The 17,597-nt window shown below is 39.9% G+C and overlaps 1 protein-coding gene across 1 annotated transcript; it reads right to left on the reverse strand.

Moving 5' to 3' along the window:
- Window positions 1-258: 258 nt before the first annotated feature.
- On the reverse strand, window positions 259-16,060 carry LOC131245861 (uncharacterized). The gene is made up of 13 exons (XM_058245596.1): window positions 15,166-16,060; window positions 13,781-13,955; window positions 11,993-12,076; window positions 11,664-11,905; window positions 11,335-11,554; window positions 10,824-10,903; window positions 10,660-10,744; window positions 8,943-9,074; window positions 8,729-8,842; window positions 8,573-8,620; window positions 7,991-8,075; window positions 6,657-6,713; window positions 259-678 (listed from the first exon to the last, which is right to left on the reverse strand). The coding sequence occupies exons 1-13, from the start codon at window positions 15,378-15,380 to the stop codon at window positions 569-571; spliced, it is 1,647 nt and encodes a 548-aa protein (XP_058101579.1). The 5' UTR covers window positions 15,381-16,060; the 3' UTR covers window positions 259-568.
- Between the last annotated feature and the right edge of the window lie 1,537 nt (window positions 16,061-17,597).

The following is a 17,597-nucleotide window of genomic DNA, read 5'->3' on the forward strand; positions in this document are numbered from 1 at the left end:
CATACCTTACTATCTGCGTTTGGATGTTACCAAATTCCCATTTGTATAGAACAGTGCTCAAATAGCTATTATATTAATTTCTATTTTCGCATACAGCAAACGTTTGAAAGCTGGCATGGAACCTAGAAGGATACCTATTTGAGAGTTATTTTCTAAACATAACGTTGAATGGCACCCAATCAGCTAGCAACACCATCTGTCAAGATCAAGATTGCAATTTAAACCATCCGAATTGATATTTACAAAAAGAAATGCATATGAATATTAAAAGAATTGAGATTTACTTTCAACAACAAATTTTACAAAGATCCTGATTAAAGCAGGAATGAGGTAATTTACTAGCCGCGAAAACCCACATTCCTTGGGTTTTTTACCTTTACATCTTTCATGGCAACAGAAACTCAAAGCACCAGCAAAATAGCTTCCTCAGAAACTGATGGCAGAACAATGGGAGAAGAAAACAACTTCTTCTTCTTCTTCTTTCTCTCCTCAAACCTGTGCAAGGGCACCTGAGTCGAGTGTAGATTGGAAGCTAGCTCCTTTTTCGACCGTTGGATTGAATTGAAATTCATGGGGTTTTATGGAGATGTGGGCTTTGGCTCTTGGAGACTCCTAGTTGTGGAGGCAAGAGGTTGAGGAAGCTCCCTCGAACGGGTTGATCAGCTGTACCTGAATCTTCTGCAGCATGCAAGAGAAGAGGGTGAGAATCGGAAGGCAGAAGAAGATTGAAAACCAACCTTGTTGAAATTTACAAAAATAACATAAGGACTTCCTGCAGAGGTGGTCTGATGATCAGAACTGTCCATATGCACATCGCACTGTGGATGCACCATGTTCCAAAAGATCATGCATTCAATATGGACCAGTGACTTCTTTTTGGTATTTGATTCCAACCATATGTTTGAACGACACCACAATCAATGTCTTGATCATCCATCAATTTAGCATAATTTTAGACCACGGCCGACCCCCTAACATAGAAGGTGGACGTTTTGTTGTCAGACATTTAAAAGTCTTCAATACTTGGGGCTGCTCGACTGGTTGAGAGGCTGACTCGACTGGTCGAGCACCACTCGATTCAAAGTCCAGCGTCGACTGGTCGAGCACCACTCAATTCAAAGTCCAGCGTGCTACTTATTTGGGTGTCCGGGGCACTCGACTGGTCGAGGGGGTTCCTCGACCAGTCGAGGCCTCAGCTCGACCAGTTGAGGCTACGCAGATTCGAGTCCGGATCTTATGCAGACTACGGAAATCTAAGGCGGTTTTGCAAGGGTGCGAAAGGAAAGTTTCCTATACTATAAATAGGGGTCCCTAGGGCTATTCTAATGTATTTTAAAGCTTTCTAAAAGTTTTCCAAGCATTCTTAAAGAGTTCTAGGGTTATTAAAGGGTGTAGCAAGGGTGAGATTCGAGGTTGTTCAAATCGGGTAAGTCCTCTCTCTTGGAATTTCTATTTCATAGTGGATTTCTGTCACTTTCTGCCGTGGTTTTTTCTTGCAAAGGTTTTCCACATTAAATCCTTGTGTTCTCTTGTGATTGCTTGTTACTCTTGGATTGTTATCCTAGATCTAGATCTGTGTGATTCCGCAGCAAAAATCCTCAACAAGTGGTATCAGAGCAATCGTTGGGACACAGATCTGAATCTGAAGGATTAGTAATAATGGCGAGCACCAGGTATGATATTGAGAAGTATTCAGGGAAAAATAATTTTGAGTTATGGAAGATCAAGATAATGAGTTCATTAATCAAGCAAGACGGAGATGGTGCTCTTGAGGAGCGAAAGTCTACTATGACTGATGATGAATAGAATACTCTTGATAAGAAGGCATTATCATCGATCCGTTTATGTCTCACGGATGAGGTTCTCTACAACGTCATGAGGGAGAAAACTGCGGCTAAGTTATGGGCAAAGTTAGAGGATGTCTATGCGAAAAAATAATCGGAAAATCATCTACACTTGAAGCGACAGTGGTATAACTTCAAGATGGCAGAGGGTAGAAATCTGGAAGTTCACATCAGCAACTTTAATAAATTAGTTTGCAAATTGCTGGATATGGAGGGAGTGATGAAAAATGAAGAACAAGCATATATGTTGCTGAATTCTCTTCTGGCGTCGTATGAGTCATTCGAGGACACTTTGTGTAGCACGAATAAAACCCTAAGTATCGACACCGTTATCTCAGCCCTTCAAGGGAAAACTATGAAAAAGCTAAACGACGACATGGGGACATCTTCTGATACACTATTTACAAGGGGTATGAATTTTGAATAAAGTACGAGTTCTTCAAGTTTTGGATCCAAATTCAAGGGTAAGGGCAAAGGAAAGGTAAAGTGCTAGAATTGTGGAAAGGAAGGACATGTGAAGAAGGATTGTGAAAATCCTAAATCGAAGAGAGAAGATTCTAAAGCAAAGATGGTGCTCTTGAAGAGCGAAAGTCTATTATGACTGATGATGAATGGAATACTCTTGATAAGAAGGCATTATCATCGATCTGTTTATGTCTTACGGATGAGGTTCTCTACAATGTCATGAGGGAGAAAAATGCAGCTAAGTTATAGGCAAAGTTAGATGATGTCTATGCGAAAAAATCATCGAAAAATCACCTACACTTGAAGCGGCAGTGGTATAACTTCAAGATGACAGAGGGTGGAGATCTGGAGGCTCACATCAGCAACTTTAATAAATTAGTATGCAAATTGCTGGATATGAAGGAAGTAATAAAAGATGAAGAACAAGCATATATGTTGTTGAATTCTCTTCCGGCGTCATATGAGTCATTCAAAGACACTATGTGCAGCACGAATAAAACCCTGAGTGTCGACACCGTTATCTCAGCCCTTCAAGGGAAAGCTATGAGAAAGCTAAACGGCGACATGGGGACATCTTCTGATACACTGTTTACAAGGGGTAGAATTCTGAATAAGGTACGGGTTCTTCAGGTTCTGGATCCAAATCTAAGGGCAAGGGCAAAGGAAAGGTAAAGTGTTGGAATTGTAGGAAGGAAGGATATGTGAAAAAGGATTGTGAAAATCATAAATCGAAGAGAGAAGATTCTAAGGCTTCAGGGAGGCCAATGCTGTCATGTCAGATGGATCGAGTGGATGTGATGATAATATTTTGTCTGTATCTACTATCAAGCGGTCATACGATGATCGTAAGGACGAGTGGATGTTAGACACATGAGCATCTTTTCACATGACTCCTCATCGGAGTTGGTTCGCCAGCTACAGGGAGTGCGATGGTAGACAGGTGTTTATGGGCAATGACTTTGCCTATAATGTTGTGGCTGTTGGTATGGTGCGCATCAATATGTTTGATGGGGTAAAGCGTACCTTGACTGATGTCAAGCACGTTCTTGATTTGAAGCAAAATCTGATTTCTCTTGTTGTACTTGAGGCAAAAGGATGCAAGTACACAAGCATTGATGGTGCTTTTAAAGTATCTAAGGGGGCAGAGGTAATCATGAAAGCACAACGACTAGGTAACTTGTACAGGTTGATCGGGAGCACTTCAACATGTGGAGCTGCAGTGGATGTAGCGGATTCCATCTCTGCACGTGTGTGGCATGTTGGGCATGGCCACATGAGCGGGCAGGGCAGGAAGGCTGAGATGTGCGGACAATGATACAAAGCAGGTGGAGCAGCCACTTGTGAGAAGAATCACACGGCATGATCGCAGGATATCGGCGATGTACATAAACGACTCCAATATCGCAGAGGATTCATCTTCTATTCAGATGGCTCTAGGTCAGCCTGTTGCTGAGAAGTGAAAGGTAACTATGGGCGATGTGATGGATTAGTTGTACCTAACCGACATATGGGAGCGGGTAGAGCTTCCAGTGGGCAAGAGAGTAGTTGGATGCAGGTGATTTTTTCAGGAGGATACAATATAGATACAGGGCGAGGTTAGTAGCAAAGGGTTATGCTCAGTGAGAAGGGTTCGGCTTCTCAGAGATATTCGCGCCGACGGTATGACAAGTGTCTATTAGATTCGTGATTGGCGCTGGTTGGCCAATGTGATCTCGAGCTGGAAGGATGGATGTTGAGTCTGCACTTCTGTAAGGGAAAGTGAAGAGCAGATCTACATGAAGCAACCAGAGTGGTTCGAAGTTAAAGGGGCTGAGAAAAGACTTTGTAGGAGGTCGTGGTTCGACCTATCGCCTAGGCAGTGGTTTGATTCCTTCATGATGAGTCAGGAATTGATGACATGTAGATCGTCAATTATAACATGTCTGAAATTAATGTACTAGAGACTCAGTTAAGTGGGACATTCAGGATAAAGGATCGGAGGGCTGTAAAGATGGTTCTCGGTGTTGAGACTGAAAGAGGAGTAGGCTTTGGTAATCACAGGAGGAATACCTTATGTGTAGGTATTAATCAAAGATGTGATGGGCCAGGTAAAGCCGGAGAGCGTTCCCTACGCGTCTCTCCTCGAGTTTTCCTCAGGACATGTCTCAAAACAGATGAGGAAAAGCAGGATATCTCATGAGCTTTATTCGAATGCGGTTGGCAGTGTATGCCAGGGTCTAGATTAGGTCGGTTATTTCACAGGCTATCAGTGTTGTGAGCAAATACCCCGGCAAGCAATATTGGGTAGCGGTGAGATGGTAAGAAGACTACGTCTTTTCTTTTGGGAAGACAGGAGCAAAGGTGGTTGGGCACGTGGATTTTGATCCGGCAGACATGCTTACTTAGATTGTTCCTGCAGAGAAGCTCAAGTTCTGTGTAACTTCTCTGTGCTTGGCGATGACGAAAAAGAAGGACGAAGTGTGCACGAGAAGCTATGATGTGATGCAGAGATAAGAGAAGAGGGCATCAAGATACACAATTGAAGATTGAAGACTTTGTGGAGATTGTTGCCAGACTTTTAAAAGTCTTCAATACTTGGGGATGCTCGACCGGTCGAGAGGCTAGCTCGACTGGTCGAGCACCACTCGACTCAAAGTCCAGCGTGCTACTTATTTGGGTATCCAGGGCACTCGACCGGTCGAGGGGGTTCCTCGACCAGTCGAGGTTACGCAGATTCGAGTCCGGATCTTGTGCGGACTGCGGAAATCTGAGGCAATTTCGCAAGGGTGCAAAAGGGAAGTTTCTTAAACTATAAATAGGGGTCCCTATGGCTATTATAATGTATTCTAAAGCTTTCTAAAAGTTTTTCAAGGATTCCTAAAGGATTCTAGGGTGATCAAAGGGTGTAGCAAGGATGAGATTCGAGGTTGTTCGAATCGGGTAAGTCGTCTCTCTTGTAATTTCCATTTCAGAGTGGATTTCTGTCGCTTTGTGCCGTGGTTTTTTCCCGTAAGGGTTTTCCACGTTAAATCCTTGTGTTCTCTTGTGATTGCTTGTTGCTCTTGGATTGCTATCCTAGATCTAGATCTGTGTGATTCCGCAGCAAAAATCCCCAACACGGTTTTCATCTCCTGAAAGTTTCTGCATGGAGACCCTATCAGCACATGGCCTGAGCTTTGAATGATATTGCAAAATGAACCCAACAAGACTTTACACTTGACGACAACGACACCTGTCATCCATGCACTGTCCTAAAAACAGCGTTTCTCACAGGAAAATGTAATGGATACTTCTCAGGTAACAGCATGAATAAATTATATGTATTCAAATCTTTGGCAAACACATTGTAGGAGACTTGGAATTAAGGGCAGTTTCAGTCACCTTTTTTAGCAACTGCAGAGAGAAAAATGGAGGAATAATAACAGTGCTCGCACAGATGAGATGGATGCTGTTTGAATATTTGGGGAAAAAAGTTCAACACAGACAAGTTGACTCAACTCAACCAAATTTCATCAAGACTCCAAAAATCCTGATTTGGTCAAGACTTGGTCAACTCGACTCAACTAAAAAAACTCAGAAATTTTGCCAAAACTACAAAATAAATAAGCACCACAACTTGACTAACCAAGATCTACCGTATTACTGAGTTTGGTATTAAAGACCTGAAAAAATCCACCAATTTACTCAACTTGTTCAACTCTTGTCGAATTTCAAGTTTAGTTTTGAGGTCTATAACTACGTATGGAAGAGATTGTATGCACGTGGTGACATTGTACACATGTTACATCCATGCCGTCCATAAGGCGGGATCCCCCAAGAACATGCACTAGCCCGAAAATCAGCCTGGTCTACTTATCAAGTAGGCCACACATGTACATTGAACAAGACTGTTGGTGGAAAAATGGAGGTTCAGCTGTCCCGCCAAGAAGGAAGACGAATCTGAAAACAGGGTGGACTTTGGTCATTTTGCAGAAGAAACTGAGGATGTTTTCATTTTAGCTAAAACAGGCCTAAACTTTGAATACTCAGGCACACACTCCCTGCAATGGCACATTTAGGTATCCAACTAATTAAAAAAATATCACATTTTGACATAAATGCCCTTTGTAGTCAGCCTTACTAACATACAAAATTCTGCCCTTGGCAAAACAGCATCCCAGGTGGGGAGGGAGGTAGGAAATACAGGCTACCCATATCATATTACTCTCGTGTGGTACCTTCCACAGAACCTTTGTTTCTCAATGGAAGTCGTACTCAATCTAGAGTTTTACCTTGATCCAGATTTGCCATCACAAAGGCCATTTTAGTCATCTACTTTTACAGGGTAAACTCGTGTAATTTTAGTCAGTAAGGTATAGCAGAGCATACCAAAGAGGGACTTGATGGTTGGTCTCTTTGTTTTGCCGGTCTTCTTCTTCAGTTCAGCTGCACGGAAAGCAGAAGAAACCAGTTATTGATAAAGATTACTAACATTCAAGAGGGGAGAAAGAAACTAATGAATGGTTCTCTAAGGATTATCTAGCATAAAAGTGAATAATGTTGTTCATACTCGGAACCCAAGCTCAGTAGAATATTCAAGAGCCAACTGGGGTCATATATTCCTCAGAAGATCCCAATGCTTGAAAATAACTATGATGTCATAATGCTCACATTTGGAGTAACTTTAGGGAAATGTACTAGCTGGTGTATTGCCAACTAGTGTTTTGAGCTTTTTCTCGGGTTTGTAGTTGGCATTTATTCCCTCCTCGTATATGGTCTAAGGTAGTAGCACTTGTGCATTTACATAAAAATCTTTTGACTTATCAAACAAATGGAAGTGGTTCTGCAGATCAACAATTCAGTCAGACTTGGAGAGTTGGAGACACGCGCACACACACATGCATAGCATCCTTCTCTTCGTCATCATTGCCATGTCCCGGCTATTTTGGGGTCAGCTTTACAAATCATGTTTCTCCAATCAATCCTATCTAAGACCCTATCTTCAGCAGGTGAAGGGTTTATATCCCTTCTCGCCACTACAGCTCAAGTCCATTTAGGTAAATTCCACACAAATTCAAGGGTGACATGGGTATAGTGATATATTAGGAATGGGACACCATGACAAAATATTAGAAATGGGGGATTAGATCTTGGATCCCTCCACCCTCATGCCAGTGGAAACTCAATATTGCTGGGAGTCCTTTGGATAACCCTGGGTCTTCCAGGATTGGGGAAGCTTTAAGGGATGAACCCGGTAGCATCAATTTCACTTTTTTCCAGCACAGTGGGGTTAGAAAATTCAAAAGCGAACTTCACAGGTGAGACAGATAGGCCTTTGATAGCAGAGGGCAGCTCTTGTCAGGCAGTTGCTGAGGCTTCTAGGTGCTCTCGTCCTTGGGATATTGCTTTCATACTAGGTGACTTAAGCATGCACTCTCTCCAAGGATAATATCTAATAATCACAATCCTAAAGAAGCTAATAGCATCTTTCATTCTCTTGCACAGAGGGAGACCTTATATCACTCTTATGCATTGCCTTAATGGATCTCGCATCACTTTTCCCTTTTGGAGTAATGAATTGATTCTTTTGTTAGTGATAAAAAAAAGTGGTAACTATGGAACTAGTCTGTCATTCCCATGCACCCGCGCACACAAACACACATGCATGCACACACATAAACAGAGAGAGAGAGAGAGAGAGAGAGAGAGAGAGAGAGAGGTACCAATGCCAGGCACTTGAGGATCACCAACGATCTCGAAGTTCTTATATGTGTAACCCACAAAGTTGATATCCTTTGACGAAAGCATCTGCAGAAGTAAAAGGGGAGTCACATAGTGTAAATTGGATCCATATAGACAGCATAAACAGTCCTAAATGTAGCAATGGGGGTATTGATTCCTAGCAGTCTATATGCTAACAGTTAATAGGTGTGCAAATCTCTCCTCTTAATTACTAACAGTTAATGCATGCGCATATATCTCCTCTCAATTACTTTTCACAAGTGTGATGCATGGCTGTGGCATGCGCCCCTGTGATCATGCCGCACTTCTCATCTAACAGTATTATGTTAACATTTTGTTATTGAAGGCATGTCCATGTAAGACACTTCGGGGATATAGCAATCCTTTCTAAAGTCCTGATGTAAGTTGTGACAGATCTGATCATCTTGCCAGTCTAGGAGAGGGAAAAAAGAAAAAAGAAAAAAGAAAAAAGAAAAAAGAAAAAAAAGTGAATGAAGGTCTAAACATGTCATGTATTTCAGGCAAGCAGTTGTTTAGATGAAGCCTGTAGTGTAGAGGCTTACCTTCCTCCAAGGTCCTGATTTTGAAGAAGTTTGAATTTGGCTTTCAGACTGTGGATCCATGAAAGAAGGAAAAGAATATTATAGTAAATTACGTGAAATGTCTCAAAAAGCAGGTTATCTGAAGCACTGGTAAGATAATGGAAAAGACATTTGTACCTCTTCGAATTTCTCGAAGTTTTGAGTATCCAATTCATCATTAACCTCTGGAATAAATGCAGCTTCCATCTGATATAGTTTATCCCACTGGACACCTTCAAACCATGGGTGAGCCTGAAATTGGCAGAAGGATCAACCAGATTACTCCCTCCATTGACAACTGCATTTTGTAGACAAATCTTAAGAATTTAGAATGGAACACACCACACAACACCTTTATTTCATAAGCGCCTTTTGTTCCAAGCCTTTGCTCAACATTGCATAAGAGTTTGCAGATGAGATCTTTAGCTTCTGCAGATAGCTTTGCTTCCTCAGGAAACTTTAAATGAGTTCTCCAATTAACTATCTGCATAGATGGAAAGAGAAAGAACCAAGCAATGAAGATGAAGGAAATAATGATGACATTTTAAGTCTAGATATATTTTTAAAGAAATGGCAGCCCAAGTTGCAGTCGTAATGGTGTTTAGGTAATGATTGCTTTTTGAAATCCAATGTTTCCTTTGCTATCCATACCTAGCAAAATGTCCCATCATGGGAAAACTCATTCATTTTCCTCTTCTTCTTTTTTCCTTTTCCCACTATCCAAACAGGCCCCAAGAGCCCAAATGGTAGGATATGGGCCAAGGCATCAGAAAATATGCAGAGGAGCACCGGTCTCTCCAGCAAAAAATCTTTGAAAGTAAATTAAGTAATATTCTTGAAAGTTGTAACCTGTCACCCGGCTAATCAAGTGACCAAGTCTCACTTCAATGGGTTGCTGAATGCCTACTAGCGAGTAAACATAACTCTGCCTGGGATTCGTAGAGGTAAGCCTGTATTTTCTTTATAGGCAAGCTGGTATTGGATCCAATACCATAGTGTTGAAGCGAACGGCCTCGACCATATAGAAAATTCCCTATTATAACTAATTGGTTTGAGACGACCCAATTCATCCATGCTGCACACAGTACGAGTCTCATATGACAATGAGATATAAGGCAAGTGTTAGATTTAAAATCTTTTTTCTTTTTATTTAATTGGATTTCAAATCATAATTTGTGCTCCAAGGAACACCAATGGAAATCCATAGGAGCTGTCCAAAAACTATCATCATCATCATCATCATCATTATTGTTATCAGAGCTTTGCTAAGCACAGACGAGTGGGCAATAAAGCTTACATACACGCCGCGCCAACACGGCACATAGGTGCAAGATCCAATCATCCATCAGGTTGATCTGACCTTCTACAAGTTCTCCCAAAAATAAATCCGGTCCATTCAGCATGTGAGCCCCAATATTGGAAACAGGTGGATGGGTTAGAAAACTTAGCCATGTTTTCAGAGCCGTACATTTGTTTTCGCAAATTGTGGCTCACCTGATTTCTTGACTAGGGCATTAATATAGCAGTTCTTTTCTAATAGATGGATTGGATCTCAGACCTATTGTGATGCTGGCACGTGTGTGGCATGCACATGAGCTTTATTGCTTACATGTGTGCACTTAGCAAAGCTCTTATTATTATTGATGTTGTTGTTGTTGTTACTATTACTATTACTATTACTATTACTATTACTCTTACCATTACTACTACCACCACCACCATCACTACTATTATTATAGAATGGCCATGAGTAAATTATAGCACAAGGAACAATTACAGAAAGATATGCCAATCATTACTGATGAAGAGTAAAGAAACAGATGAATGGCAGGCATGGGCATGTATTTGCCTCAGATAAAAGGAAAACCCAGAGACTGAAGGTCAAAATGACTTTGTCCAATAAAATAACGAGAATGATTTCTAGAGTTCTTTGAGAAAGATTAAACGCATGTTTGGTTGCACAAAATATCATGCAATTTCGTGATTAATTAATCTGTGTGCAACCAAACATGCCTTAAGATATCAATTTAAAACAAACACGAATACAATATCCTGAATCTCATCTTTACCTTTCTACATGTTGACATTGGTTCATCAGAGTAAAATGGTGGATAACCCACAAGCATTTCATACATGATAGCTCCAAGTGACCACCTGTAGAAAGAATAGAAACAGAATGATTTTACGAAGTGTGTTGGTGCCAAAAGGACGGAGAACATATATAAATACTCACCAATCACATTCCATTCCATAACCCTTCTTCAGCAAAACCTCGGGAGCAATATAATCAGGGGTACCGACAGTAGAGTATGCCTGCACATTTCAAACAATGACAGTTGTAGGTGAACTTTTCCAGAAGAAAACACCATCAAATCCTATTGAAGCTCACAGTCCACATAAACCCTTGAAATTTAGAAAACAACACAGGTTAGTATATTGCACCATATAAGCACATAAAAATATCGAAGGGTTATATATAACAATAAATAGATATGTAAAATAGAGTTTTTCTATGAACAGCAAATCAAAAGAAAGAAAAGTAAAATCAGCTCTTTAATGACTGTCTAGTCATCATTGGAGTACAAGAAATCAGTTTTTTAGAAATGATGCATCCAAGTGTCCTTGTCAGAGTCCTCAACATTAGATTGTGCCAAGGACTGCATAGTTTGTTTACAAGCTCAGTGAATTGGAGCATCATCTTGGAAATTTTGTGAAATTCTTCAACATCATAGAAAGAAATTTACCAACATCCGTCTGTTCTTTTGCCAGTGTTGAAGTTGCTCCTGCTGGGTTCGCTTTGGTGCAGATGCACTTTGTAGAGCCCCACTGTAGTTGTTTCCCGTCACAAAATCCTTTTCATGTAAGTTAGGGAAACTACTGCAATCTAATGGTTTGCATAGTCCAAAATCGGACAGCTTCATGTGACCATATCTATCCAATAACAAATTGTCAGGCTTGATATCCCTGTAAAATGTCAAAGAAAGGTTTAATCCTTCAGATTGAGGATACACAGAAAATCTTTTGAGTATATCAACATTTCTATCAACACAATCAATTAATAATATATGCAAACCTGTGGATGTAATGGTGTTTGTGGATAGATTCAATGGCCAGAACTGTTTGCCCAACATAAAATTTGGCCTCATCTTCCGTCAAAGTATCCTTCCGCATGAGTAAAGTCATCATATCACCACCAGGTAGATACTCCATAATGAGGTATAGGAATTCTTCATCTTGGAAAGAACAATAAAGCTTGACAATGCAATTGCTGTCAACCTCCGCAAGAAGATTTCTTTCAGCTTTAACATGCTCAACCTGGACCAATATATAGAAGCAAATAATAAAGATAAGCATAAAGGATCACAACAAAAGATTTCTTGGAATGGCAGATAAAAGATATACCTGCCCTCTACGAAGCATCTCGGACTTCTTCAGCTTCTTCATTGCATACACATGACCAGTTGTCTTCTCCCTACATAACCGGACCTGCGCTGTGAAAATGTAAAGTTAAAACACAACATAAAAGGAAACTAAAATTTAAGTAGTTAACGAGTAATAGAATAAGAGCAGAATGCTTTTTAAACTCAGATTTGTACAGATATAACATTACATCACATTCCACTGATAGTATATTGTGATCATTAATCATTGCTTGTAAAGATAAACATAATTTAAAAAAAATAAAAATAAAAATAAAAAAAGCCCATAAATAAGTAATAATAGCACAAATAGTTATTATCAACTGTCAATATGTAAAAAAGTATCCAAAAATAAAAGAATGCAACAACTAAACATAAAAAATTGTTTTTAATCTGCAAGAAGTAAATATAGAAAATGACTTTTTAATATGAACCATGTCCAGGAGTGTCAGACACAGAATAGAAACTTGTGGACAAAGCACTATTTCAAAAAAAAGTTACATGTCCTAATATAGATATTAGGACATTAACATCTATATTACAGCCATTGTGATAAGAAAAAGGTTCATAATAGGACCTTCAAGCTGGCTGACACTAAGAGCACGAAAACTAAAATTTAAGTAGTTAACGAGTAATAGAATAAGAGCAGAGGCTTTCTAAACTCAGATTTGTACAGATATAACATTACATCACATTCCACTGAGAGTATATTGTGATCATTAATCATTGCATGTAAAGATAAGCATAATTTTTTTTTTTAAAAGCCCATAAATAAGTAATAATAGCACAAATAGTTATTATCAACTGTCAATATGTAAAAAAGTATCCAAAAATAAAAGAATGCAACGACTAAACATAAAAAATAGTTTTTAATCTGCAACAAGTAAATATAGAAAATGACTTTTTAATATGAACCATGTCCAGGAGTGTCAGACACAGAATAGAAACTTGTGGACAAAGCACTATTTCAAAAAAAAGTGACATGACCTAATATAGATATTAGGACATTAATATCTATTTTACAGCCATTGTGATAAGAAAAAGGTTCATAATAGGACCTTCAAACTGGCTGACATTAAGAGCACGAAAACACTATTTTGGGCCAAGTCAAGAGACTCCAACCTTAGTCAATAGTACATCCAACAGTGTTCTTTCCCGCTCACATTATATGTGAGTTGGCCGCCAGCAAATACACACATTTTTTTTTCTATATTCTGGTAGACTAGATTTAACACCTGATATGGAAGTGTGGTAAATGCACTAATATATCTAGGCATCAGTATATGAATACAGATGCATGCATGAATCGAGGACGTGATTTTATTTTTTATTTTATTTTTTTTTTTTGGGTGTGCGTGCGCAAAACAACACTGATAAGTACAAAGTTGTTTACAGGTAGACCAGGACATAAATATTAGGCCTGGCGATGGGCCAACTTGGGGCTGGTTCAGGCCCAGATGCCGGGATGGGCCAATTGAACATATTGATTTTGCATGGCCCAGGCCTGGCCCATTGCCAGCCCTAATAAATATCAAGATATGTACATAATATGGAAAGCCTAGGAATAGAGGGAAAATGAGTTTTCCCTTCCTTTGTGTTAGATGCATGGTTAGGCACAAATAAAATGTTGTTGGATATGCACACATGAATACCATTATCAGACATTTTTGTAGGACATCTAAAAGCATGCATATGGTGTTTTCTCAATGTTCAGAGTATTTTTGTTTCCCTCTGAAGGTGCATCTACCTTTCTTACTACAAGAAAATATACCTCTCCAAAAGCACCCTTGCCTATCATTGTCAATAATTCAAAATCATCAGCACCCATTTTATGCCTCTGAAGACGCATGTATTCTGTTTCCTTTTTCTCCAAGCGTTTCAGAAGATTGTTCTGCTCCTCCTCAGTCACATTTGCATCAGCCAACTTCCTCTCGAGGACCCAACGTCTGCTTGAAAAGAAAAAGAGTTATATTAAGAAAGCTAAAAACCAAAACTACAACTACTTGAAGAAAATTCTATAATCACCCTGACAATACGAGTTTCTTTGCCAATTACTTTTGTCAAGCAATTGATAGCAGAAAAAGCAGGAAACATATCCCATACCACTATCTATGACACATAGAACCAGCTGTATAGGTAGCATACAGCCAAACTAATAATTAGCATTATGTTTATTTCAAAATAAGTTGGTAGACAGCTTTTCGTTGACCTCAGACAAGCTTCATGGCTTTAAAAACATGAGCAGACCATCTAGAGTGACGGGGGCAGATTGCTGATTGTGGCAAGAGTCTAGGAGTTTCTAAACAGATTTGACAAAAAAAAAATGCAATAGCATACTGTCCACAATATACAGATAGATAGCCTCAGCCTATTACATGTCTGCCAAAATTTTAATTAAAACAGATAACATATGAAAATAAGAAATCACCATCATCATCTAAGCCTTATCCCAACTAATTGGGGTCGGATACACGAACCTTGTTCCACCATTCCACTCTATCAAGGGCCATAACCTCAGACTATACGTCATCAAGTCTTTTCTTACTACATATGCCGGGGTCTTTTCTTACCACATACACCCGCCTATAAGTATCAAAGTTGAATAAAATTCATAGTTTCAGATTATTTTCTTCTTCCACAAGCACCAACATTCCAAATACAAAGGACAGCTGGGTGCAACAAATTGAACTATGACAAGAGAATCACACGAATACCAGCCAGGAAAATGGATCCAACCATTACCAAAAAGATCTTATACAAGATCCTTGGTTGGTCCAGATATTATACCTATGCACATGCACAGGTTGATCATTGGGAAGATTCACTCAATGCCATCCGGTAAGGCATAATAGATCTAGCCCACTAAGGAGATGATAAGATTTTCAATATTCTACAATAGCTTGACAAAATCAGTGGCTGGAAATTTAGCAGATCACTGATTGGGCTTCCAGATGTATGTATTTCGGAATGTAGTACGGAATGCTGAATGTTAAATTTATATTTCTTAAACTTTGTTCATAAAAAGATAATTCAACATTAGAAACCAAACAATGCAAACAACCTACACAAATCAAACAAAATAAAATAAAATGCACTGCAAGAATAGCATATAATCTCTATTGAAAAGGAAATAAATTGGATGTCTGGAAGTATTACCGCTCTTTCCGTTCCTGCAAGTTCTTCATCTGCTCTTTGTAATGGTTCTCTATATACTGCTTAGCCGCCGCAACCTTCTGCCTTGTGACATTTGAAGGCATTTCCTCATTCACCGGTGGCTTCCCTGCTTCCTTCGCATTACTAGCTGCTTCCTTTTTCTTCATCGATTTATCTCGAGGTTGAAACTTATGAAACCAACTCCTTGCCGAATCCATCCCCACAGAACAGAAAACATCAAACGCTCTGCATTTCAGTAAAATTCATTTGCTTCCCTCCCCAAATGCAACTCAATCGCAATATCAACCGCTCATTGAAATTTTCGTTTCTTTCTGCCTGCAATAAACAAATTCCAATCCCCAATGGTTCAATACCGACCAAATCAGACTCTAAGAAATCCGCACTCCAGGGACATAAAAATCTAGGCTGTGAAGATCATCAATGATTCCTAACTTCAAACCCTAGCTCATGAAATTCCACTACAACCCGCATCAACAAATCCGAAAAAATAAAACATAAAAAATCCAATCGACTCCCAACAACTACAAATCCGCGAATGCAACAACAAATTCATCCAACGTACAACTACTCATACAAATCCACCGATCAGCAACCCCAGAAAGAATCCCACCCTTCCCAAACCCTAACTCGAGAGCTTAGGCCTTGATTCGGGACCAAATCGGGATCTGAAGATATCGAAATGTAGAGAATTCAGCAGCAGATTCCAATTACTCCGCGATTTTCCGGTACAGAGATCGATTCGAAGACGAAGAAAGCAAGAAAATCGAACAAATCTCCACCTTCGGTGGAACCAGAAAAGAAGCTATGAAGACGAGAAGAAGACCTTTCTCTCTTTCCTTCCTTTTCTGCAGAGAGAGAAATCTGTCTGAGCAAGATTTTAAATAGGTTTTTGCTCCTTCGTATTAATACCAGAGCACTAATGAAGCTAATCGCACATCTTACACGCAGTAAGACGTGAAATCCCAGCACACGTATCAGAGATCGAGTCCGTTCATCAGGAACTTCTTATTTTCATTTGGAAAGCTCAATGAAGTTAATCTCAGCGTCAATCCATATCAAATTGATGATTAAAAACTGACCTGCGTTCTAGATTTAATATGTAAAGTTGGGAAAACCTGATTAGAATACCGGACCAATATGAAAGAATAGAGAATGGAGATCGACTGGATGAATGGCGTTGATCTTACACACGTACGCAACTCGGGCAGTTCCGTTCTACGAGTAGCGATTGTACTCGAGCTGAGCAGCGTTTGCAGCTCTCTCATAACGATTGCATGACAAAAAACGGCTCTTTACAAATTATCGCGATAAAATGACGTTTAGATGATAATATCGCGATAAATCAACAAAAGGTGACCGAATCGAGAGATTTATTCCTGCAGGGTCCGTAGTGGACGAGGATTCCGTCCGACCCCCGCCCGTCTCTAGCCGGCTAGCCCCGAACGGAAAGTTCAGTGGGTGGGCCAACCGTAATGTATCTGTTTATCCATGCCGTCCATTCATTTTTTCACATCATTTAAAGGCATGAACACAAAAATTATGAAGATCCAAGGCTCAAATGGACCACACTAAAGATGACTCTTGCATTTAATACTTTGCATTTGATGCAACCAAGCTTATTATTTTGTGTGATCAAATTGAGCGTTGGATATGTCTCATATTTATTTTCTTGCCTTAAAACAATCTAAGAAAAGGGATGAACGGATTGGATAAACAGATACATCACGGTGGGTCCGCCCACAGAACTGCCTGTTCGGGGCTAGAGAAGGGCGGGGGTACGATGCAATCCGCGTCCGTGCGTAGTAATGCATCAACCCCTACAGGACTGCGTGAGTGCATGATAAGATGATCAAACCGTCAATGTTAGTGGGCCCTGAATAGTCCTAAAGGTTGAACTGATGGGTCGAGAATGCCGTCCGATTGGTGGCCTTCCAACCGACGGTTGGATTGAAAATTATCGAGGGTGCACATTAGAATCTGGCTTGCAGGCACACACTTTGCATTTGCAGTATGGTACGTTTGTGAGATTTGGGCTGTACATCAAGTGGGCCACCATGTGCCCGTGCCAAAATATAGAACCAGCATTCCCGCGAGATTGGCAACGTGTGTGCGGAAGAAACGAGGCTGATATTTTCACCAACGGTCCAAATTCAATTATGAAAAAAATTTACTACTCTGGTAGGGTGTGATGGATGATATGCAGGCGGACAGATATTACTTACAAATTGCACAGGTAGCGTATAATTAAGTCGTGATAATTAAGTACGTTCGACGGTTCTTACTGCGTGTAGACTCACAAGAGGTCATGAGTTCTAGTACCCGTTGTGGTGAAATCCTGATGTTCTATTTTCACAGACCGGTGTCCATGAATGACCGGTTAAGATTGTTTAACTAATCTGATCTTTAGATTCTGA

The sequence above is a fragment of the Magnolia sinica genome, chromosome 5, assembly GCF_029962835.1.
Source record: "Magnolia sinica isolate HGM2019 chromosome 5, MsV1, whole genome shotgun sequence".
In the NCBI taxonomy this organism is placed as follows: domain Eukaryota; kingdom Viridiplantae; phylum Streptophyta; class Magnoliopsida; order Magnoliales; family Magnoliaceae; genus Magnolia; species Magnolia sinica.